Genomic DNA, 25,185 nt, shown 5'->3' on the forward strand with positions numbered 1-25,185 from the left:
CCCATTTTGGGTAAGCTGAGCCTGACAGATAAAGTGCAGGCTCACAGATGTCCATGTATCCATTAAGTGACCAATCCTCACTGAAAGTAGCTCCCAGTCAAGTCCAGCAGTATGGTTGCACCTGCAATCCTTTTCTAACTAACTTCTGTTAGAATGAACCAGGTTAAACAGAAAGATTAAAATTCGGAGGTATTTCACAGGCTTGGGGCAAGGAATAAAGATACATGCAAATACAAGCAATTTGGGCAAAGATCCCTCATTTGTCTTCTGCAGAACCATCTTGATCAGATTTGGCTGCAGCCATAAAACAAGTTTACCTCTACTGTACTTTCCCCGTTTATAACTTGCACATATAAACTTCTGTACACCCACAGATAAGAAACACCCTTTGCAGTTAAGTACTACCTTCAGCTTGTATCCATGCTGATATTTTATATATGAATTAGTGTGCATATGTGTACATAGAAAGTGTTTATGAAAGAAATCTTTAAAATGTTTTTTTTCTTCAAATTACCATGAACTGCACTTAAATGCAATTTATTTTCACTCAACTGCATATAGGACAGTCTTAAATGGAGACTTGGATAGTCTTAAGTGGATAGTCTAAATAGATACTCTTAAGTGGTCTATCAACTTAAAAATAGTCTCTTTCTTAACTGGAGATAAGATTTCAACCCTAAAACATTGCAAGCTGACCACCAACTCAGATCTGCATAATTAAAAACTTCCATGAAGAACATGGCTATAAATATCCTGTTGCCTGCCTCATTTAAATAATTCCTTTGCATTCTAATCAGATAGAAACAGGATCCAATTCCCAATTTGAAAAATAAACACATTAAAGAAAATTAGTTTAGGCATCATTACAGTGTACATACACAAGTGTCTACATTTTTTTTAATGGACACTTGCTATACAGCATTTAAGTACTGACTGTAATTTCTCTGTGTGGCTAATTTGACCACACATATTGCAAACTGTTTTCATTTTCCTTTATTGTCCTCTAATGAGCTCATCAAGAGTATATAATTAGTGCAGTAAACTGCATAACACAGGCTCTGCCCTAAAGCAGCCAAGCAGAGTTCTCGACTAGCCCACTTTCCCACCGGAACTTAGTACTGTTAATGGCCCATGATCAGTAGGAAGGATATCGAGGGAAACGCTCTGTTTTAAACAGCTTGTGATCTCTGGCTCGAAGCAAGAGTTCTGGGGCTATCACCATCTGTACTGACACACAAATGAAGGTTGTTCCATCTCTTTTTAATGAAGCTACCGAGGTCAATTAATAATGGCTTCAGACGCCTGAAAGACATGTATGACTAAGCAACTGGATTTTAGAGCAATTTCTCTTTGTGTATAAAGGTTTTAATATTCTCTGCAGTAGGTAATCCTAGAATTCTCTCCTAAAATCTGAACCTAGAAGTAGATACGAGTTTACAAAAATACAACTTATAAAAGTAAGAAAACATTGCAGACACTTTAAGAAGGGCTGAAACACAGATATAAATATGGTGTAACAGTCAGGTAGATTTCAGTCTAGGTAACTTTGAAGGACTCAATACTTGAGAGGTATCATTCTTCCCTTCAAATATACAGCATATCATAACAAACCAGCACTTTGAAAAATGGGCACCTTGAAGATTTAAGAATCTGGTGGCTTAGATTTACAGCATTTGCAACACCATTGTCAAAGATCCATACAATAAAGAGATTCTCATGTAATATCTAGGTTATCATATATAAATTCATTCTAATTTTTGTCATCTGTGTCGTGCAGGAGATGGCTATATTAACACAAGGAATCACCAAGATACTTGGTCTTGTTGAAGCGTTTTTGTCACTCTGTTTTTGACACCACCAGTCCCCAAAATATGTGAAAAACTGTTGATAGCCCAGAAACAGCACTGCAGTACTATTTTTTCTACTTCATAACTGGCATCAACAAGCCCTCTTCAAAGGAGATATGGCATAGACTCTGAATAAGCAAGTTCTTCAATACTTTTACAAGATAAAAGTAAGAAATTTCTTCCAGAAGAGTAGGAGAACATCTGTGCATACCCATTAAGTGTGTGTGTGTGTGCATCCATCTGTATATGTGTAACTATACATACACAAGCATATACATACAAGCAATTGATGTCCACAGAATCAGTCTTGGATATTTTCCTAGTGTCAACCAATCCCATTTATGAGACAGTATTTAATCACTGGGCACAGGAGTAACTAACAGGAATGTAAAGCAAGGGGCAATAAAAGCTAATAAAGAATGCATTGAAAATTAAGGCAAAAACCTCAGTTACTGTGAAATCTTACATCACCATTCCTCTCCAATCACTTCTTATTTTTCAGAGTCTGCATAGCAAAATAGCACACACAGGGGCTTCTCTGGTAATTAGTTTATCAGGGCTTTAATCTTCTTCTGCAATTAATCATGTAAAATCTTATCACCAGTTTAATTTTAATCCCGGCTGCTCATCTTCTAAAGAATAAAGATGAGCATACAGATATGTATTGTGGTGGAAACAGTTTTCCACTTCAGTAAACACTTAAAATCTAAAATAAAAGTTTAAAAAATCCGTGCACAAACTAAAATTCTTTATGGAAGGCTAAAGTACCATTATAATTCATCTTTCAGTGTTGCTGCAGCAGACTAGGAGATTTCACACCACAATTAAAAGTGTTGGAAAAAAGGAAAATTAACAGAAGCATAAGAATAAAGAAATAGAAATAATTTTTTAGGGTTTGTTTACATGTATTCAGATTTTTCTGTAAATAAATAAATAAATACTGGCACATAAATTATAAAGATTATTAAACATACATTTTTGCTCAACATCAATAATTGTATATTTATTTTGATTTTCTACAAAAGCATTTGTAAATAAAATGGCAAATATATAAAGCACAATCAACAAGTACTAAGGATGTATAAATTTTAAAAAATAAGTTTATCACACAACAGTAGGGAATTGTTTGTCACATTCTTTCCTGGATGACATTGCAAGCAACACTATATTTTAAACAATGACTCAAACATTCATGAATTAAAAAGAAAAAAAAATTACCCTAGGCCTAACACATTATTCTACTCTGTAACAAAGCTGCTATTTAAACTGAACCAAAGAGGCCCCTTAAATAATTTTTTTCAGTAAGTAAAATTCCATAAAGTTTAGAAAACATCAGTGCTTACAGAAACAGCATAATGAGTAAAAATTCTTTGACTTTTAATGAAGTATTATAAAATGTTCCTGTTTTTCATATATTCTCATATCTAAAACAGGAAATCTGGAGTTTATAATGTTTTCCTCATAGAAGAAAGAAGAAAAACTTTGAGATATACCTGCAAGTTCTCAGGAATGAAAGAACATAAATACTGATGAGAACAAACTGGAAGTACAGAAAACATCCAAGTTAAAATAAATTTATACCCTTACAGATCAATACACTTCTAGTTGCACTTCTAAACATAGGTTAGATCTACATTAGATCTAAAACAGAATGAAAGAAACAGAAGTGAAATGTCATTCTTCATTGCAATTCATCTCCATTTTTTTCTGGAGATCAGAATAATTTATTAGAAAAGAAGTTTAAAAAAATTTGAAAAGATATGGACATAAATCAGGCTCTTTTGAAATAGAAGATTCTATTATTGAAATTAGTTTTTTATTTCCTGAATTGAAACACAAAGGTCATTCCTTGTCTAACTTAGCAGTTCCTTAAAAGTATTTTCCCTACAATAATGCATTTATGTAATTTTTTGAACTAAAATAAATTCCATACTGAGTAAGGTCTTGAAATAAAATTAATGCCTCTCTAAAGACATTTGACAATATCTATTGTGTGGATCAAGATGCATCACTATAGATTTTCTAGTTATTTATAAGCTTTAATATTTGGAATTTGTACACTTTATACAAGTTCTGTGAAAGACTCTTGATTTTCACAATGTCATTTCATCACATATGCACTCACCCAGATGCTAAGCTTTGCATCTCAGTCCCCAGTTGTTGATAGATTTTTAAGAGTATACCCACTTCCTGTTTGTATTTCAGTCTACCCCACACCACAGTGGGAAATCACAAATTTGTGGTTGAGGTAAATTTCAAAGGAAGCCTCCTCTTGAAAGAAAAACAAGGGAGTTATCCAGTGGTAAATTCTACAAAAATTCTAACCAGAAAGTTACCCAGGTACAGAGCTGAAATCGCTAAAGGGCTTTCCTGTCATTTTTCATGAAATCATAAAATTTCACATTTTTTTCATATTGAAAACATATACAATCCTATGGTGGAATATAAACAATCATAGTTTAGTGATATAATGATTCAGCAGCAGCTAAATGGGATTTCTGGCTAGAAACATATAGTAGAAAACATAATTTGTTCCTATACTGGCCAGAGATAGATGTTACACAAAAATCAAAGTAACAGGAATTAAAACAACGCGTATGCCCACAATTACTTCCAATGTGAAGATAATTTTATGTAAAAAGAAACATAATACATAATTAATATATGCATATCTAATACGATTAGTGTTCAGATAAATGACTTGTGGCATGGTGATTGTCACTGCATCTGATAACGTGGGTTTCTGCATTTAAGAACTTCTGCTTTTGACTACCACCAGATTCTGCTCTCATTAAGATTTTGAACAGGCCTTCACTTTATGAAATCCTCTGTCTCTGCCTGGCAACTGTTTCACAGGGATCAATAACTATAAAAAGTTGCCTCAGTGTGAACAAGGATATATGAAATGGAAGCATTGCCTCTATATGGCTCCTTTACATAAACAGCATATTGCTTGACTTCTTAAAAAATGCAACAAGGGGGACCTTTCTCTTCTAATGTTGACATACAATTGCACTGGACAAAACATGGTAAATATTAATTATAGAAGAGTAAATGTGTGTAGAATCCTGCCCCTGAATAACATACATCTAATGGCACTCATCAAAGCAGAACAAATATATTTCTTCTGTAGTTATGAGAAGTACTTCTGTTAGATCAAAAGTAAAAAACCCAAACATATTAAAAAGGAAAAGCAATGTTAATGTTTTTTAAAGATTAAATATTATAAAAAAGGTTTGATATATTTTTATTGCATTTCCAGATTATCCACTGAAATACAGTTGTTTTTACTCTTCAAAATACCCCATCAAGTGTTCTAACATGCAACTTTTATATATTTGCTGTCTGAATTCCTGTATCTAATTAATGCAAACCCCTAAACAGAACAAATCAATGAAGAATCTGCATATATTCCAGCCATTTAACAAATATTTTCTAATTGCCAAAGAGTATGCAGACAATTTAAAGGTAGGATGGTATTTGAGGACATTTGAGGATATTTGTTTGTTTAACAACTCAGATTGCCAAGGTGTCTAGATTTCTTTTACCAATGTGTTGCACTGTAGGATTTGCAAATCAACAGCAAAACAGCATGGACACTACTCCTGGAGAACCCCTGAGTGCCAGGAAACTCCACCAATATACAAGTGTCCGAAATAAGAGAGTAACTTTCTGTGCTAATTTCTGCCTACATTTCTACTCTATCCAGCCACACCTAGCATATCTGACGTTGGTAGATAGTGGCTGCAGAATTGTTTCATTTTTAGGGAAAGTACAAAGAAAGGGTGCATTATGTTGGATACTAAATTCACAGAAAAAGTATTGAATTATTTACACAGTAATACTTGGAAGGCATGAAGTCATCACAGATTCACTTCCTAATAATTAAACCACATTAAAACTGCTTTGGAAGTGACTGAAGTAACTTTTTAGTTACTTAAGAAATAAACTTTTGGAATGTGTTTATCTTGTGGCCAACTGGCAAAAGCATGCTGCACAGCACTTGTCACAATCTTTTGGGCCAGAGGTAACATCTATCTGACCATCAGAAAATTATTTTTTTTGTTTCAGTTCTCTCTTCAGCTCAAAGTGTCCAACATAAAGAGTTGGGTCTGGTACAGCCCAGCAGAATGGCATTTACACAGCACAACATCAAAAGTAGGAGTGGAGCAAGGGTGGGGTTGATGGTACCAAGCACTCTGTAATGGTATTCAAAAACTGCAGGGGAAGAAAGTACGCAGGCCACCAAAGTTTTTGCTGGAGGAATCATCCTGTGTATGCTTCATAGATAAAAAATTGTGTCTCAGTTGTGCCACTCAGCACAGGCCAAATCCATGCCAGGCACAGCGCTAACTGTTAAGTAACATGGATGATCAGGAAATCAGTGCTTGAATGCACTATTCCTTATTTTTTTTTCAAATTAGCAGTAAGAATATAGCTCCATTGTCTCTGCCGCAGCCAGAATCTAGATGCTCCAGTGAAGAAATCAAATGGTCACTACTTGTTTTCAGTACAGAAACTAAGCATGAAAAAACAAAGCTACGAACGCTGCATAATATCACACAGTGTAAGAATAATAGATGCTAATTTCTGTATTATATAGTAAGAAGATATACTTTACACTTCTGAGGATCAAAAATTAAATTTATTTTTCTATGAAGAAGAGACTGAAGAACATGCTTTTATGAAGGCAATGCAAAAAGCATTCATGTCTAACTAGAGTAAGGAAAAGGGGGTCTAGCAATTTTCTCTCAATTACCACCATTTCAAATTTGAAAATCAGAATCCTACAAAATACAGTCCCAGACTCTGAATTATTATCTAGGTTCACCTTTATTTATCAAATCAGGACAGAATACAAAACAAATAGCAACCTGCATTTTGTATGTGTCTTAGATTAAGATTATTATAATGTGAATATAAAGATTTTAAAAATTTTATTATTTTCCAAAAAGAAAAGCCTTTGGGGAATAAAAAGCAAAAGGTTTGGAATACTCTTCTTGCATGATAATATACTCTAATATTTATATTTAAAACTACAATACACCTATACTATATATCCCATTCAAGTTCTGTAATATTTTGAAACCTAATTAACAAGGAGTTGTTTTTTTTTCAAGGCCACACATACAATTCTTGTTTTTCAGTTGGCCTCCACAAACTAGTCTCTGCTCCTCCTTTGAGTTTTCTGAGATTATATACAAGAAATAATTACACTTCACTACCTACCAGTTTCAGCCAGAGAAGCAAGAATACTTTCTGTAAGTTTGATAAAAATATGTAGAAGAGGTCCTTTGTTTAGTTTTCAAGAATATAGAGAAATAATCTTTGCATCTCCTCAACAGAACCTTGAATTGATAAAATCACAGGAATAATTTAACAGAATCTTTACTATAGATCTACCTTCATTAAAAAAATAAAATTTGCACACACACACTCACACACACACACTCTCTCTTCTCATGTTTTCTGGTTCCTCCCTTATACGTGCATTATTTCAGATGGAAGGTTCACGATTTTCCCTTTCACACAGAAATATGTGTATGCCAACCACTCTGATCATTTAAATTTGCTGGATCTTTTCCTGGTGGGGGCCTATGACAAAGTAGTTTCCCTATGACAAGTATTTGTTTACATCAAAGCAAAAGTATTCCAAGGCAACAAAATCATTCGCTTTTATTCTGATTTCATCAAACTGTTTGCATTACTACCAGGTGGTTAAATAAGGTGTATGTGAGTTAATTTAACAGAAAGAAAATACAAACAATCTTTCAAGAAGAGATTCTAGGGCCAAACAAGCATGTCTCTGGTGCCACAGGGAAACTGCCTTTTCATAATGCCTGTGAAAACTATTTGTGGTGCTGCTCAAATACCATAACACATGATGTTTTTATTACAGAGACTGCAACTGCAACTCAAATTATCCATATGCCTTACATTTATTTTCTAAGTTGTAATCATGAACATCTCTGAGGATTTTTCCTGTTATGACCACTCCACTGTTTAGCTTTGATTTGCAACTGGCATTTTTGTGATAGATTAATCTACTGGGACAGTCTGGTTCTGTCTGAAATCTAACCCATGGACAGTGCACTCACCAAAGAGGAGGTAACCTCTCCAGGCTCTCCCTGCAATCACTGGAGACAGGTTGCTCCAAAGATGAAACTTTCACATATCCAGCCTTTCTGAATACATTTTGTCTCTTTCCACTGCTAGTCAGGAATACAATATATAAAGTATCATTTAAAGTATAGATCAGCATTTAATATCACACTCATATTTATCAGTAAAACATTTTCTTAGTGTTTGGCTCTCATCAAACCAAGATCCAGCCACCTAAAGAGATTCAGGTATCTTGGCATATGTCTTGGTTCCTTTCAGTTCTCTCATGCACACTCAGTCCAGACAGCATGGCTGAAAACTATACTCACTTTGTTTATCAAACCACAACAAACAGATGGACAATTTCTGAGACAATGGCAAGGAAGAGATGGAAATTTCTAAATATTCAACTGATAACAAGAAGGAAAACCATCTCAAGAAAAAAAAAAAAAAAATCCTCAGAAGTACCTTCATGTACATCACAGAAATATCCCTTAGGTACAGAAATTTCAGGGACTTCCTCCACAATGAAAAGGTTAGGTCTATACAGTTTCTTGCATTATACTTCCCTCAGTGAGGTTAGATTTATTAAACATGTAATTTACTGGATAGACATAATAAAAAACTTTATTTTCTCTGTAATACTCCCTCCTATTTGCTTTGGTTGAGCAGGAGTTAATGCTTAAAGGTAATTCTTAAGTTAATTCTTAAAATTTATTTCACTTCTTTTGGTGGCATTTGCTGAAGGACTCTTCCTTCTTACGCAAAGGTACTGACAATAATAGTAAACCAGTAAAACGGAAAGAATTTTTTATTCTCAAAATTGAATTAAAAAATTAAAAGTAAAGTCTTCAAAAGTAAGGCTAACATAAAATACAATGATATTAGGAAATTAATGAAAAATGTGGGAAAATGCTAGGAGGGAAAAGGAGGGCTGACAGACACAAAGGTGAGGTTTGCAGGAGAACATACTTTGAACAAAAATTTTCCATTTTATGCATCCAGTTTCATTCCTTAGTTATTTGCTAAAATTTGTATGCTTTTCCTTACACTCTGCTAGCTACAGAAATATTCAGAATTTTTATGTCTAATTAGAATTTCTGCTCTCTTAAAGTATATAAAAGAATAAATCGATCAACATTGTTTTTACTACCTTATACTTCAACATACTCATAAGAGAAATATAAGGAATAATGTTTAGGAATATACTTAATGAAAGAAACTCTACTTAAATTTAATTTCAAATCACAATCCCTAGCTCAGTTTAATGCCGCATCATTGTTATGTAGTTGAACTATTGTAAAGCTTCAGAATCCTAGTCAGGGACCATGGAGTATTACCTCATCGTTAAAAAAACCCATATAAATACATCAGAAATTCATCTGCTTCTGTCTTTAAGAATTGAACATTAAGCAAAAAACAAGAAACAACATATCAATACACAGGGATTGTTGGGAGTGAAAAAGAATGCATACAATTACTGTTGACATTATAGAAAATCACTTCAGAATATCAATGTCTTAACCAATATCCAGCATTGTGAAAGTAGAAAAGGCATTTTGCATTGAGACAAGAAGTGCAGTACCATGTGACAACCTCTGCTTTGTATTTGGCCAAAGTCCTTTCCCATTTCATTCATCCCTAAATAGGTTTCTGATCACTGGCCTGGAGAATTAAAGGCAGAAAGTAAGCACAAGTAACTCCATCATTGTCATGTGTCAACTGAACTCGAGGGTAACTCAACTGTTAAATCTGAAAAATTATTATAATTCTTAATTATATATTGATTTGATTTCTTCTTACGTACTGTGACACATTCCTTTTCTTAGAAACTGTATCATAATACCCAGAACAAAGTGAGAAGAGAGAGAGTTGAATGATAGCTTTGGTGCTTCTTACATTTTCTGAACATTGGATTACCTTTTCAAAGCAAAAATAACAGGGAACCTAATATGGTCTACAACTGGAAAGGTTTAACATAAAATCTGGTGTTCTGGGTATTGTTTGTTTGCTTTTGGATTTTGTTTGGATTGGTTTGTTTGGTTGATTGGTTTGACTTTTTTTTCCCCTAAAATATAATTCCTAGCTGAAACTTCTAAGTTTTGAATTAGATTACATGAGTAAGCAAATGCTCTGGTCATAAATGTCTGATTTACTTCACCTAATTCTCAAATAAGAAAAGTCAAAAGGGCACCGCTCAGCTAGTACAGTCCTGTCAAAGACACAAAGATTTCCATGCACTAATTGCATCAGTATTGGGACAGCCAGATGATGTTATAACAAGAATACATATTTTTGCTGGAGTGTCTAAAAACAAAGATGATGGATGTGCAATATAAAAAAATAAATCAATAGTCCAACGCTATGGGCCTCACAAAATCAATTTTGTTGCCTAGAGTGTTCTTCAAAAACTATGAAAAAAACAACATCTTGAAATGAGATGAAATGATATAACAGAATAATAACTGAAAGACCTGAAGCACTTTAATCACCTGAGTATTTTGGTGGTTTAATCACACTGCAATATTTATGTTCCCACCAGTATCATTCCATTATATGGGGCTTTAATCTGTTTGCCTTGAGGGAGAGAGAGAAATGCCACAAGAAAATTGTTATCCATACAAGGACTTCCCTCTCTCCCAAGTTTCTCTCTCCTCACTACCTGTTGGTTTTAGGGTTTATTTTTATTAATACAAGAACAGAAAGCCAGGTGCAGAACATATTTCTTTGATTTTGGCATCCTCACACTGACTTTCACAGAAATATTTTTCTCAGAACAGAAATACTAATTGAGCACACAAATAAAAACATCTACAATAAACAAACATAATCAACTTAAAATTATTATGTGAACCCAGATTTCAGATGTACATTTAAAATAAAAAAATATGCCACCTTAATAAATGTGACAAGCTGAAATCGTATGTCTCCTCAAACTTAAGGCAAATTTGTTTGCAAACATATAAAAAAAGAGAATTATGCAGAAAACAAATATTTTCTCAGAATTACTTAGTGTGTACTCTGAAGGTAGTTCTACATGAAGTTGACAGCACAAGTCCAGCTGAAGAAATCACTTCTCCCAACTGCAAACCAATTGTGTGAAAATATAGAAATTAATTACCCAGAAGAAAGGAGTAACTCCTAGCTGGAGGGGCAGTAGTCAAATTTTACAATAGTAAGGGGCACAATTGTAAAAACAATTTACATTGTAAGGGGCAGATCCAAAGAAACTCTTAATATCTAGAGAACAAATGTAGGTGTCTCAACTCTTTGCAAACTGAATCAGGAGCCTGAAAAGAGTGACTAAGAAGTCCATAGGGAGCTGCTCATAGCAAATCAATTGAAAATGAGAAGTTCAGGCACACGTATGAACTCTACTCATCCAAAACGTAAAGGCCTTTATCCAGAATTGCAGAATGGCAGGTGAAGTTCTGATCTACCCAGGACAGCCAGGGAACTGTGAATGCATGGATATGTAATTCCACCAAACTGGGACATGTGCTAAACTACCTGATTGTGTGGGTAGTATTTTTCTAGATGAATCTGTGCCAGCCTGCACCATCCCTTATGGTGTGGTTCACTTAGGTTCAGCAAAGAGTTCAGAACTCCTACCCAAAGAAGAAATTACATATGAAGCAGTTATACAAGTCAAACAGCAGTTGAGAACTGTGGGTTCTGGTTCCAGCTTGCAAAATTGTACATGAATTTTATTTTTTTAAAAATAGCATAGAATCATATAACTGTTTAGGTTGGAAAAGACCTCTAAGAGCATGAAGTCAAACCATGAACTTAATTCCATCAAGTTCACCACTAAATTATATCCCAAAGTGACACATCTACAAGTCTTTTAAACAGCTTTAGGGTTGGTGACCCCACCACTGACAGTCTGTTTCAATGTTTGACAACCCTGTCCATGAAGAAACTTTTCCTAATATACAGTCTAAACCTTCCCTGACACAACCCGAGGCCATTTCCTCTTGTCTTATTTCTTGTTACTTGGGAGAAGTGACCAGCCCCCACCTTGCTCCAGCCTCCTTTCAGGTAGTTGTAGAGAGCAAACACGATCCCCTTCAAGTCTTTTTTCTCTAGGCTAAACACCCCTAGCTCCCTGAACTGCAAAAAGACTTGAGCTCCAGACCCTTCCCCAGTTCCATTGCCCTTCTCTGGACACACTCCAGCACCTCAATGTCCCTCTTACAATGAGAGGCCCACAACTGGACCACAGGATTGGAAGTGTGGCCTCACCAGTGCTGAGTACAGAGGGATGATCACTTCCCTCGTCCTGCTGGCCAAACTATTGCTGATACAGGCCAGGATGCCACTGGCCTTCTTAGCCAACTCAATGCCAAACAAACCACAAATAAAGCTGCAAGCAAAATAAATTAAAATAACTATGCATATTGTGGTTTGATATTAGTACTACAGCTATGCATTAGATTTGCTCAAAGCATGCTTCCTCTGTGGATTTCTCAGGTAACTGAAATATTTCCTTGTCTCATTTGGAGGCCAGATACACACCTGCTGATATTAAGACAGGTATTAGCAACCAGTATAAACAGACATACAGATGCTACTGCAATTCTGCACAAGTGTAGTCCTGAATGTCCAAATCTTCCTCAAACATGGTATGTCCACAGGAAGTATTTCCCAAAGGAACACAAATCGAACAAATGTATTAAAGCAAAGCATGATATGAATCCTTAACTCTATGAAAATTATGTTTCACTGACATACATACCCACACTCCTGGTACTTTGTGAAAGCTCTGATTAATTGCCAAACAAAATGCAGATTGAGGCCTACAAGCCCTTTCAGGTTATATCAATTTTACAGATGTTTCTACTGAAGCACAGGAAGAATTTAATGTTTACTTATTTTACTTGTCCATGAAGTCCTAACTCATACATGTGCCATTTTTCATTCCATAGAAAACTCATTTTCGTGAGTCATAATACCCAAAAAATAAAAAAAAAAAAAAACTAAAAAGAGAAAAAGAAAATATTGGCTGTAATGTATCATCCTCTGACATGGGAAGCTTTTCATTTTTCTTGCATCAAAAATTCAAGATGCTGAATTAATTAGAACATTAACATATTAAAAGTAAGTGCTAAGTGTGAATAGCTTCAATTTAATCACAGCTGAATCAGTTCTATTTTGCACAGACCTGTGCTGTATTTTCAGCTAAGAAATGAAACAGTAATTAGAAGTTACCCAGCAATTATGATCTAAGTGCAGTGATTCAATGTGTTAGAAAGTACCTGACAGAGTATTGATTACACATTAGAAGTTTACTATATAATCACCTTAAAATCACATGGTTTGTATTGAAGATACTAAAGCAACAAATGCTCCAATACAGGTGGATTTTGGTAACTCCCAATTTCTGTGCTTCAGAGTTCCAGTGAATTTTTTGTAGCTCCACATGCAATAGTGGTCATTGAAAAAAAATGAGTCTGGTGCAAAAAAAGGTGAGACAACAGCTAATAATGGTTGAGGATCATTTTCTTGCTTACTCAGTTACGACATAAAGTACTATTTTGTGAGACTTGTACTTTCAGGATGACATTCTTGACAAAAAAAATTTGAGACATTTTTGAAAAATACCATTAAAAGACCATCAGTGGATGTCATAGATGAGAAATGTTTTGATGTTCTTAAAAACATTGCAGAATATTTGTTAAATAAATATCCTTAGAACTGTAATTCACAGAAAGCCAGTTGAAATAATATCATGAATCACAGTTGGGAATGACAAAAATATATTTTGCTTCTCAGCAGTATGGTAATAACATTTTTGGAGTGCAATCAATCTGTCTTCATCTGCTTAAAAAGGTGATTTACTGTCAGATGCCATTTTGGGAAAATCACAATATTTTCCATTAAATGTTGATGAATCAGAACATCCTGAATCCTCTTGTACTGAAGGTATATATTAAAAAAAAAACAGAAAATGTATCAAAACTAGTTTCTTCACTTAGATCTGTGTCGTCATAGTGGTCTTATTCCTTTGAAGTGTATATCCTTAAAGCCACATCAGAATCTTTGTTCTTAAATTTCAGAAATTCTAACCGACAGAATTCAAAGAGAGCTGAGAAATAATGAAAATCTTGCAAAATATGCAAAGGGATAGGAAGAATAAGTGTCAAAATGAAGCATAAGAACAATGTGAAAACTGTAGAATACAGTTTATGTTACTAATATATTAGCATGGCTTATTTTATCAATAATCTTATGGCATTAAATGGTTTTTATGCAAATTTCAACCATGAATCAACTAATTCTCTGAGAATCTCCATTTTCAGTTTAAAGGAAAAAAAAGCTAAAGCTAGTAGCACTGGAACTCTGAGAGAAGTTGTCTGAGAATAGTCTGAAATCTCAGAGTTCATAGGAGAAATAAAGAAAACAGAGTTGGCAAGATGCAAAGTATTTTAGAACAAGACTGACTTTTGAAAGGACTTTTGTATTTCCCAGAGGAAGAAGCAAACAGTTGAAATGGTCTGGGAAAGAGATTTTTCTTTAGAGCATATTCAATCACATTAAAGGATAATTGCTGCTTCTTGCTAATAGCTATGAACCACTTGGAGGAGCATCACTGCGTCTGGAATACACAGGCAGTTCTGAAAATACTTGAACTCCAACACAGGGACGACTTGTACCTCTAGGCACAGTCTTTTGCTTTCGCCATTTAACACTTAGGTCCTGCTTCTTCCTTTAGAGTCTATGCAATATTATTGCATTTTGTAAAATAGAGTTCTCCAAAATATGTGAAGTACCTTTCAGACAAGAGAATGTTTTTTCCCAAGTGGAGTTCAGGTGCTGCAAAGCATGCAGTACAATTCTGCTTTGTGGCTTCACACTTGGTTGAATGCTACAGTACAACTACATCAGGTATTCTCAGTCATACCTCTAAAATTTTATTTTCAAGGAATGGCTACATAGGTAGAGACTGTCCAAAGTTTATGTTAGCTTTAAGTTATTGATAGTGTCAAGGCAATTTTATTGCAGCCAAAAGAAACTTCAGGCTGCCCTAGTTCCACTGTTTACCTCACAGTGATTGTAACAAATCACAGATGAAATTACCATGCTGAAGAGGTACCTTCCACGGTGCAATGGCACACCACCCTTCTCTCTTTGAGGCCTGCAAATCCTAATAATATTTTGATTCATCTAACTTTATTTTACATTCAAAACTGTTCTTGCTCCATATAATACAAATTGATAACATGAAAACAGCTGTTGAACTAAATATATGAAATTATCATTTACCAGTCAGGTAAATCAAACAGGAGAATTTTGCCGCTCCTGAAAGTTGAATCCTTTTAATGAATTGGTTTCTGTTTCAGACATCATTCTGGTATAAATGTACCCTAATAGAATATTCCAGGCTCTGAAGACTTTTTTTTCTTTTTTCTTTTTCTCTTTTATTTTTCTCTTCTGTCTGCTTTCATAAAATAACAAACTTATTGTATTTTTTTAAAGTGTATTTACTCCAGATAATTAACAGATTTATAAATGACAGCTTAGAAAATAAGATAAAAAAAAGATAGGGGTTTGTGATGCAAAAGAATAGTTCCATTTGAGTTTATACAGAATTTTCTTTCCCTGTTCACAAGATTTAAATGAGTTTTATAAGAGTACATTTACCTTAGGCATTTAACTATAGTGGCATTACAGAGTATATAGCAAGACTTAGTAAGCACTATCATGACATTTTTAGTTTCTTATCTTATATAGCAGCAAATTTGTATAATAGTCACTATGTTGGAAGTTTGCTTGGAGACTGTTAGTCTCCTTCCAATCTCCAGAAAACAGACAAACAGCTCCTGTGTTGCAGCAGTATTCCTCTTCCTCAACATACTCATGTTCCCTTCCCTTGCTCTCCTGCCAAGCTTATGGCTCTGGCTAAAAGTTTCAGCAGAAAGCTTCAACCCTGTTTCAGAGCACACTCTGGCCAGATGGCGAGGGTGCTCTCCCTGTCTCCACCAATAAAGACACGAGTGGTAGCATCACCAGCAGAGCTTTGCTCTTTCATGTCTTAATGCTCTGCAGCAGGGCACTCGGGAACCCGAGGGAAAAGAAACATCTACTGAAAGTCAGGGCCTAAGTTCCAGAGAGGGCGCAAATTCAGACACACCAAATATGCTTTGTGCACCAAAAAGTCCCTTGCTCAGTAACAAGACTCTTCAGAAGTTAATGGAACCTTCTCCTCTGGCTTTCACACAGACTGTCTCAGGAGGCTTGGATCTTCCTCCTGGCATTTAGAACTTAGATTGCATTGGTTTATTTTAAACCGGTATCTTGTGATTCAGATGGGTGAACATGTTTTATATGCTTCCAATGATTAAAACTCCTAATTTATTTTCATCAATGCTCTCCTTTTTTATAATTTACAAAAGTTACCAATAACAATGACACATGTGTGTTATTAAACAAGCAATATACTCTTTTTATGACATTTCTGATCCTCCACCTAACATATGGAAACTTTTTGTATCTAAAGAATTTTGGGTTGGGAGTTCCAGAGCTTCACATCACACACACCCCATGAAGAATCATTTTGATTTGTTCTAAATTGCTCACCAGGTAACTTGAACTTTAGGTAAGTTCACCTTAATTTTTTTAATACTAATTTTTTTCTTTTTTAATATTCTCTTGACGATAATCTTGTTTACTGAGAGTGGTATTCATAGATGCTGAATTTGGGAAAGAGCTTCTTTCATCACATAGCTACTGATCTAATGAGGTGACAGTGACTAAAACATGGCTTCTTCCAGTTAATTTAATTCTGGACAAACTTCCTCAGTGTCTGACTTAATAGACTTCCAATCATACAAGTCCAGGAAGATGCACCACAGTTCTTACTTTCACAAGCTATACAGAAAAGAAGAAAGAAGTACACTTCACTTGCCCCATCTTTCACCTGTAACAATAAACAGTGAAGAAAATAGTCCAGATCAGTCTGCAATTCCGTTATAACTGGGAGCAAACACCTGCACCTCAGCTGCCTATTAGGTTATGTGAGATAGAAAGAGGAGGAAAGAACCCGGCATTTTCTGCCAACCACCAGTGAAGGAGGAATGAAACATAATCTTTTTGTGGAAGGAGGACACAGAGGTATTCCCTATCATCCCCATATAAGTACTGAAGGAGTTGAAGTTTCATATGCTTGGCCTTGCAAATAGCATCTATTTCATTCCTGGTAATACTAAAGTTTCAAAATTTTTATTTCTAAAAAAATAATGACTTAATGAAATGACTTAATAAAATCATTTAATTTTGAACTATAACTTTTCATTTATTTTTGGGGCTTTAGATCTTTAATGTCAAATATAATGATTTAGTGTAGTTTTATATAGGCTCAAATTCACAGAGTACAGATCTCATGCATATATGTTGAAAATACATTTTATTTTGCTCACAATACAATCAGAACTGCAGATATATTTAGATTGTGTTTAATGCCTTGCCAAGCTATGTACCTGGCTACACATGAGCTTTCCCTATTATTCATCTGAAATCACTGTAGAAAAGCCCAGTCAAGAGAATTTATGGCCTACTTCAGGTGGAAATTTGGGAAAAAGCATGTGTGGTATATTCATTAATCAATGAGAGTCATTTTTACAGTCTTGTTTTGTGCCAGATAGCGAAATTAGATCTGTTAGGGGGAAATCTTCCAATTCATAAGGAGCCCTACTGAAATTGCTTAAGTTCAGCCAACAGATTTCACTCATAACCTTTCATCCCACAACTTCTGGAAAGCCACAACTGTCAGAAATAACTTGCATTTGTGAAATTCCATGTTACTGAATGTTTCTCACTAAGTAAAGTCAGAGACGTACATGTATTTAAACAGATCTAAAATGTAAATTTCATTTGTGCCTTCAAGTCTCTGAACAGGCATTTTTCAATCTGATTTGAATCTTATACTTGCTAAAGAGTGAGTAGAAGGTATTATATTCTGCAGTAATGCAAACAGAAAGTATAATAGGAAGGAGTCCTGCAGAGAACTATTAAAATGCCATGAATTTAATGAAAACCCTCTTTTGAAAGCTTGTGAGGAATTAATTTCATCTATTGGCCACAAGTCAATAACAGGAAGTTTTAAGTCCGTAACTTTGTAAATAATGGAAAATAAGTACAGACAGATTTACTACCAAAAAATATTTTAAAAATTAATTTGGCAAAAGCAATATACATCATGTTGATTTCAGCTGAAGACTGTGGTGTAAATGTACTCACACTATATAAAACTCACAGTACCAGTTATTAAAGACTAAAACTGGCGAGATCTGCACTACAAAGAAAACACATACTTAACTGTAGATATAAATTAGTTCTAAATTTCTCAATAATGAAACCTGCTAAGTGTGCAGCAATAACTTCAAACTTCACTGTTTTGGTTGATATCATCTAACTTGGAATTCTTCTAGGACATGGAGTTTTCTCGACCCTCAAATTAATTAGTTTGATCTCTACTTTTATTTTTAATCTTTCCTAAACCTTCTGGTAGCAGCAAATTGCTTGTGGAGAGCACAGAATTGAATAAAACAGCTGGACTAAACTAACGTGTTGGAGGGAGGAAAAAAGCTTTGCAATTTATTAATGTATTCAAAAGACTGTTACAAAGTTTACAATTTAATTATTGGAAGATTATAGAACTGCTTCACTGCTTCTGTACTGTGTTAAATAAACTGTACGTGCAAGGAGTAATAAATGAAATTGTTAATTTCAGTGCATCCTTAGGGAATAGTAAGAGGGGGAGTTTACATTATTTAGAGCTCCAAATGGATTTGAGTTTATATACAGTAATAAATCTTAACTACATTGTTAATTAACCCTGCCTCAAGCCCCTTTTTGCCTTAGGAGTTGAAAGACACAGTGTCTGTTAGGATAACTCACCATTCATGTGCTTAAAGATGCTTAGGACTGGGAGAATTTGCCGATAATAGGGCACCAAGGCCTCCCCCACCATTTCAGCTGACACCACCAGGTGCTGGATGACTTTCAGTGTGGTGCAGAGGACCTGTCGGTTACGAAGGTTCAGTGCATCTGTGATGCAAAAAGAACAGGCAGAAAGCAGAATTAATTTCTAAAATGTAAAGGGAGGGGGAGGAGTCCTCTAATGGACAAATTTAATTAAACTATACTCTGTTGGGAATTGTAAGTGGGCTTTTATTAGCCCAGCTTAGAAAGATCCCAAAGATGGATTGCAGTCCTGATGTTATAAAACACTGCCTTGTCTGATTGTTATTTGTTCCCACAATTTGTGCTGACTCTTCAGTAACCCAAAGAATGCAGCTCATTATTCCCTCACGCTGCCTGTATAATACTGGCGTGGTCCAAACAAATGAAATATAAATGTTCAGTAAGTACCACTTGGGGCCAATGGAACTATACAACTGCAAGACAACCTGCAAAGGTTGACAACAGATGCATTCTAGTGCAACAATTGGTGTTTGTATGTTTGTACTCATTTATTTCACGATCATTTTATTCATTCAACTGACAATTCCTACTATTCTGAGAATCAGTACAATGAAGCAAATGTTTCTAGAAAAAAAACCCCAACAAACAAACCTTGTAGGCTTTTTTCAAAAGAAAAACATTCTAGGGGAAAAAAAGGTTTTGTCTAGCCTACTTAGATGTTTCTCTTAGCTTTCAGTGTCATGCTTCTAATCTTTTGACACTAAGACATTTCACAAAAACCTCTTGTTTCTTCTCTTTTAATTTTACTAAAAGCAAGTACTTTGCATTCTCTCTTGTAATTAAAAATGAATCATGCTTGAAATAAGTGTATTTTTTTTCCTTGCAAATCCATCTATTTATAAAATAATTTCTGAAATTATGCAGCTCAATAAATTTGTCAGCAGTTGTCAGATTTGGTATGGTCTTATATATCGGTCTAACAGTCCAGTGTTCTACCCAGTTACATAGACTTCTACATCATTGCACTGGGACAGAACTGATAAAGATAAGCTCATATTCATTACTGTGTTTTAGAAACACAGACATATATAAATATGTGATCCAAGACACCATAACAAAGTATAAGAATTTAGAAAAAAATTGTAGCAAAGAACACAACAAAATTTGAAGAGGAGTTATTAGTAACTTCTTCAAGAACTGCCTCTTCAAATGGAAGTATTAGGATCAAAGATATCTCTACTTATTGTGAAGGCATTGGAGCTAGATGATCTTTAAAGGCCCCTTGCAAGCCAAACCACAATTCCATGATTTTACAATTCTACCATTCAGTGTGCTACGATTTCCTGTGCTGAGTTTTATCAGTGCACAGGAATGCCGTTTCATAGGGAATGAAATAGTATTTTCACAAAGGAGCAATGTCAGTTTTTTCCATCTCTTTAAGCAAATGCATTGTACCCCACCTGCTTCTCCTGCTTATCACATGCCTGCTGAGTGTTAAAAATCAGAGGCAGATCTCCAAACCAAGGGCAGGGCAGATTGGTCGTGTGAATGGACAGAGACAATTCTCAAAAATCAACGAGTAAATAATCTCCCTTCATGCCTCTTGGCATGCTTGTGAGCAACATACTGAACTTATTGTTAAAAAATAGAAAGCCCAAGGTATAAAGGTACTATTACACCTCATCCAAATTAAAGGAGTACTGCTAAATGAATATACAGACTGAATTCCACATTGCTTATTTTCTACAATAGTCCCTACTGTAGTCACCAGGCTGCACTTAATTTCATACTGTCTCTGAGTATAACAATGTGTGAACAGGAAGCCCAACAATGCAGCATGCTCACGTTAAGTTCCAGCAAAGAGGCTGGCTATTCCAAATTATGCTTTTGTGGATGGATGTTCTAAGGCTTCTTTAGCAAAGAGAGATACCCAGATACAATTTTAAAGATTGGGTCTGAGTCTCAGGTAGGGAAATACTGTTAGAGAGAAACAGGCATTATTCATTTTCATGGAAGAGTGGTAAGAAGAGCAAGTTTTGGGGTTCCAATGTGTAGATTTATTCACTACTAACTTGTCATACACATAAATAATAGCTAACTGAACTAATAGTATCACTAACATTGGCAATTTTCAGTACAATAGTTATGCATACAAGCATGAATGAATATTTATATTCAATTTTATGAATTATTACAAATTAGTAAAATTAATTATTCATACACACACATTAATTAAGGGATATAAAAATTAATAATTGACAGAAATCACTGCTTCTTAATTTTTAACAAATTGTAACCACTCCCAGGAATAGTAGTTCTGGAGTGTAGAAGCTCTCCCAAACTGTAAGAAACCTTATTTCTAGGCATGCAGAGTATGTCATGTAAGTGGAAATGGCTGTCCAAATACTCCTAGGAAGAACTCTTGGATGGATCCCATCTGATGCTATAGACTTGTCTTTGTCCAAGTGGAGTAGCAGGTACCTGACTATTTCTCCTTGGAATATGGTGGCTTCATCTGCTCTCCATCCTTATCTCCAGCTCAGGGGTATTCAGACTATTCTGAGAATAACTGGTTTTACAACTAAAGATGGAGGAAAGGATGCATTAAGTACATCAGCCTTTTCCTCATCCTTTGTCCTTATACTTCCCCCTACAACCAGTAAGATTCGAGATAGATTCTCCTCAGCCCTCCTGTTGCTTCTGATATAATTATAGAAATATTTTTTATAATATTTTATGGCAGCAGCCAGATTAAGTTTTACTTGGGCTTTGGAACTTCTATTTTTCTCCCTGCATAACCTTATGACAACCTTCTAGTCTTCCTGACTTGTCTGCCCTTTCTTCCAATGGTCATAAACTCACTTTTATCTCCTGAATTCCAGACAAGTGTCTCTGTTCAGTCAGGCCCATTTGTTGGCTCATCATTCAGCACATGGGGACAATTGGCTCCTGAACCTTTAAGATTTTCTCCTTGAAGCACATCCAGCCTTCCTGGACCCCACTGCCCTTCAGGACTGCCTCACAAGAGTCTCTGTCAAACATGCTCCTGAACAGGCCAAAGTCTGCTCTCTGTAAGTCCAAGGCAGCAGTTCTGCTGACCTGTCTCTTTACTGCTCTGATAATTGAAAAGTCTATCATTACATGAACACTGTGCCCAAAAAGGCCTTCAGCCACCACATCACTCACATGGATCTCCATCCCCTACTTTACCAAAACACGACTGAAGGACTTCACTGGCACTGTCCCTCCAAGAGTGTCATGCTGCACCCAGGCTTATCTCTAGCGAGCCCTGTTTGATCCCTTTTCCTCTTCAAAGCTAATTTACATCTCTTTCAATGAACTCTGCTAACTCCTGTGCAAAGATCCTTTTCCCCTTCTGACACAGGTACCAGTAGGCCTCACGTCATTTAAACCGATCCATAACCAAAAAACTCCAAATCCTGCCAGTGACACCAGCCTCAGAGCCAGATACTGATCTGCTGGCTCTTCCTGTTTCTTTCCTCATCATTCTCTGCAACTGGAAGGGTAAAAGAGAGAACTACATCCACTCCTGATCACTTAACCGGTTGTCCCATAGCCTTGAAATCTCAGTTGTCTCCAGACATCTTGTTTGGACTTTATCACTGCATGCCTAAAAAGTAAATAATGGATAATAATCTGAGGGCCACCTGAGAGGAGAGAGCTTTCTCTTCACATCTTTAATCCCTGTGGACCCCAGGGAGGCATCAGACCTTCACAAGATGTGGGTCCAGTCTCCATATTGAGCCTTCTGTTAGCTGCTGATGGGACCCTCCTATTAAAATGACCGTTGATTCTTTCTTTATGGAAGCAGTTTTGATGCAGGGCACAGGTCAGCCTAACCTTTGTGACATCTTCATGCTAGATGAACCATTATGCTTGTTGCTGTTTGGTACCACTTGCAGAGTCTAGTACCTATTGTATTAGGGTACCTGGGAAGCTGGGGCAGTCCCAGAGGAGATGGGCTTGTTGTGCCAGCAAAGGAACTTGTTACCATTGCCCCCTATCTCTTGAGTAATTCTGTTTTTCCATGTGGAGAAAGGACAGGGAACCTGTGTCTACCTGTATCTTCTCAGAGAAGACAGGGTATAATTTCAGCAGTCTCTGTCTCTCGCTCTCAATACACCTCAGCCTACCTACCTCCTCCTGGAGCTCTGTCACTAAGCTAAGGAGTTCCTCTGCCTGGGTGCACCTCCCACAGCTGTGCTCACTGCTGCCTGGTACTGGTATGACAGTAGAGTACACACTGCAGTCTGCAGAGGTATGGCTGCAGATGGTTATGGTAGAATCAAACAGACTGAGAATTTGAGCCTGAATCCCTTCAAATTGCAGAAATCGGCAGTGTGTGTTAGGAAAACACTTATAAATATCACAAGAAAGATCATTATGACTACAGAACTGTTGTTATTCTTCTTAAATATTTCGACTGTGCCATGCATAGCAGTCAATCAGCTCCTGGCTTGATTATGTTAGGCACTTTGTAAACATTCAATTAGAGGCAGTCCCTGCCCCAAAGATACACCACTTTCAAATACCTGTTTATCTTTTAAAAATCTGATAATTATTTTCTGTGTACTACTATCACTACAAACCATTCTCCCTCATGAATAAAAGGAAGAAAATATTAATGCAGTATATGAAAAAAGTACATTCCAATACATTGGAAAATATCAGAGGTATCCAGAGGTTGACAGAAATTAAAGAAATTACTAGCATCCTTACACAGGAATAAAGCAGACCGTTTAGGAATCTTGGTACACTACAGCTACATAGCCCAAATGAAGGAAAGATGCATAATATTCAAAGTATTCCAATTTAGAAAACATTCTAGGCTGCTGCCTCTTGGCCTAGAAGTCTGCTGTAAGACACAGATATTCACAATAACAGCAAAGTGCATAACTGGTTTGCTTCTCAGTTAAAGATAGCTTTCTGCTCCTGAAAGGATTTTGAGAGGACCTTCCCCCTCATCAGTATGTATTTTTCTTTGGTCCTTTAGACTACTGTAACTTTCTCTTAAGCAGCAAAAAACTCCAACCCAATAAATTCACTATCTTCCTTGGTAGTTTTGATGTTTTCTACTTTAATGGTATAAACTGGAAGATTTTGCTTCTGATGTAGGATACGCTTTTCAAAGAAATCCTCTATGATAAATAATTGCTCAGTTGAAGTATATGATGAAGTATTTTTCACTCAAACATACATTATTTTGTACTGCTATAGCTTTTCCAAACAAATATTTTCTGAAGTTCATATTAACTTTCTTAAATAAAAGAAAATTTTACAATGATAACAGCTTAATTTAAAAGCTCAGTGAGTTTGTTTTGTTTCTACCATTCAAAGCCAAAGTAAGAGATAATTATGAAATTTGAAAGCATATTTAAAACACCATAGTGCTGTTTATTAAAGCTTAGCAATGAGACAATATAAGATACCAATTCATTGACTTCAGCGAAAACTGTAATTCCATCTAGCCTCTGTTCTAGGTCAGCCTTCACAAGGCATCAATGTTAATTCACTGTATCTTTAATTTCAGATAAATTTTATTGGCAATCCATGTAAATTGATGTAAATTTAGTGTTTCTTTTGTGAATTTCCATTAAGAGCAGAAACTTAAGATATATGCCACTTGTTTGCTCATCCATTTAGCTAGATGTTTACGTATAAAGCAATAGAAATAATTATTTTAAAATATTCAAATCTTTTTCTTGAGTAACACTGCTTATATCTCAAAGAAAATACCTAGAATTTATATAAGTTGATATCTTGTATTTTTATGTGGCAGTTTGGAAAATCCTATCTCAGTCCCAGATATTGTCTATAATACAAGCCACAGTTCTCATCTGATAGATGAGATTGATAGATTCTATAAGCCAGGAAACATGACAGCATTTCTCCCAATACACAGTGGATCTTTTTCATGACACAATATAGTTCCACAGAAGAGATCAAATCAGAACATTTTCTCCCAGATAGCACATTGATATCCTGAGCTTTACAGAATCAAATCAGTTTCCTAAACTTCTGTCTCTTCTCTAATTACTAACTTTAGATTTTGGTCATTATATTAAAAGTTATGTTGATAATGTAATTATCTTAAACTTATTTTTCAAATATATCTGTGAATCTATGCTTAGAAGTGCACCAACATTTTCCATTTTCTATTTAGGTCTCACAACCAAACATTAAAACCAATTTATTTTGCATTCATGTCTCTCACTCAATTGATAAATGAGGCAACAGTTCTAGAGAATTCTTTGACTGAAGCAGAACAAGATACATAGAGTATCCTGTG

At 35.5% G+C, this 25,185-nt stretch overlaps 1 protein-coding gene across 7 annotated transcripts in view; it reads right to left on the reverse strand.

The window, feature by feature from the left end:
* PACRG (parkin coregulated) overlaps positions 1–25,185 on the reverse strand; it is a 246,540-nt gene that overhangs the window by 106,162 nt on the left and 115,193 nt on the right. For 6 of the 7 annotated variants that reach the window (XM_053972978.1, XM_053972977.1, XM_053972981.1 and 3 more), the window contains one exon: positions 18,849–18,998. The exons of the other annotated variant lie outside the window; for it this stretch is intronic. In XM_053972978.1, coding sequence (XP_053828953.1) covers positions 18,849–18,998 — 150 coding nt within the window. The remainder of the gene's footprint in view (positions 1–18,848; positions 18,999–25,185) is intronic. 7 annotated transcript variants of the gene reach the window in all.

This window comes from Vidua macroura, chromosome 3 (assembly GCF_024509145.1).
Source record: "Vidua macroura isolate BioBank_ID:100142 chromosome 3, ASM2450914v1, whole genome shotgun sequence".
Taxonomy (NCBI): domain Eukaryota; kingdom Metazoa; phylum Chordata; class Aves; order Passeriformes; family Viduidae; genus Vidua; species Vidua macroura.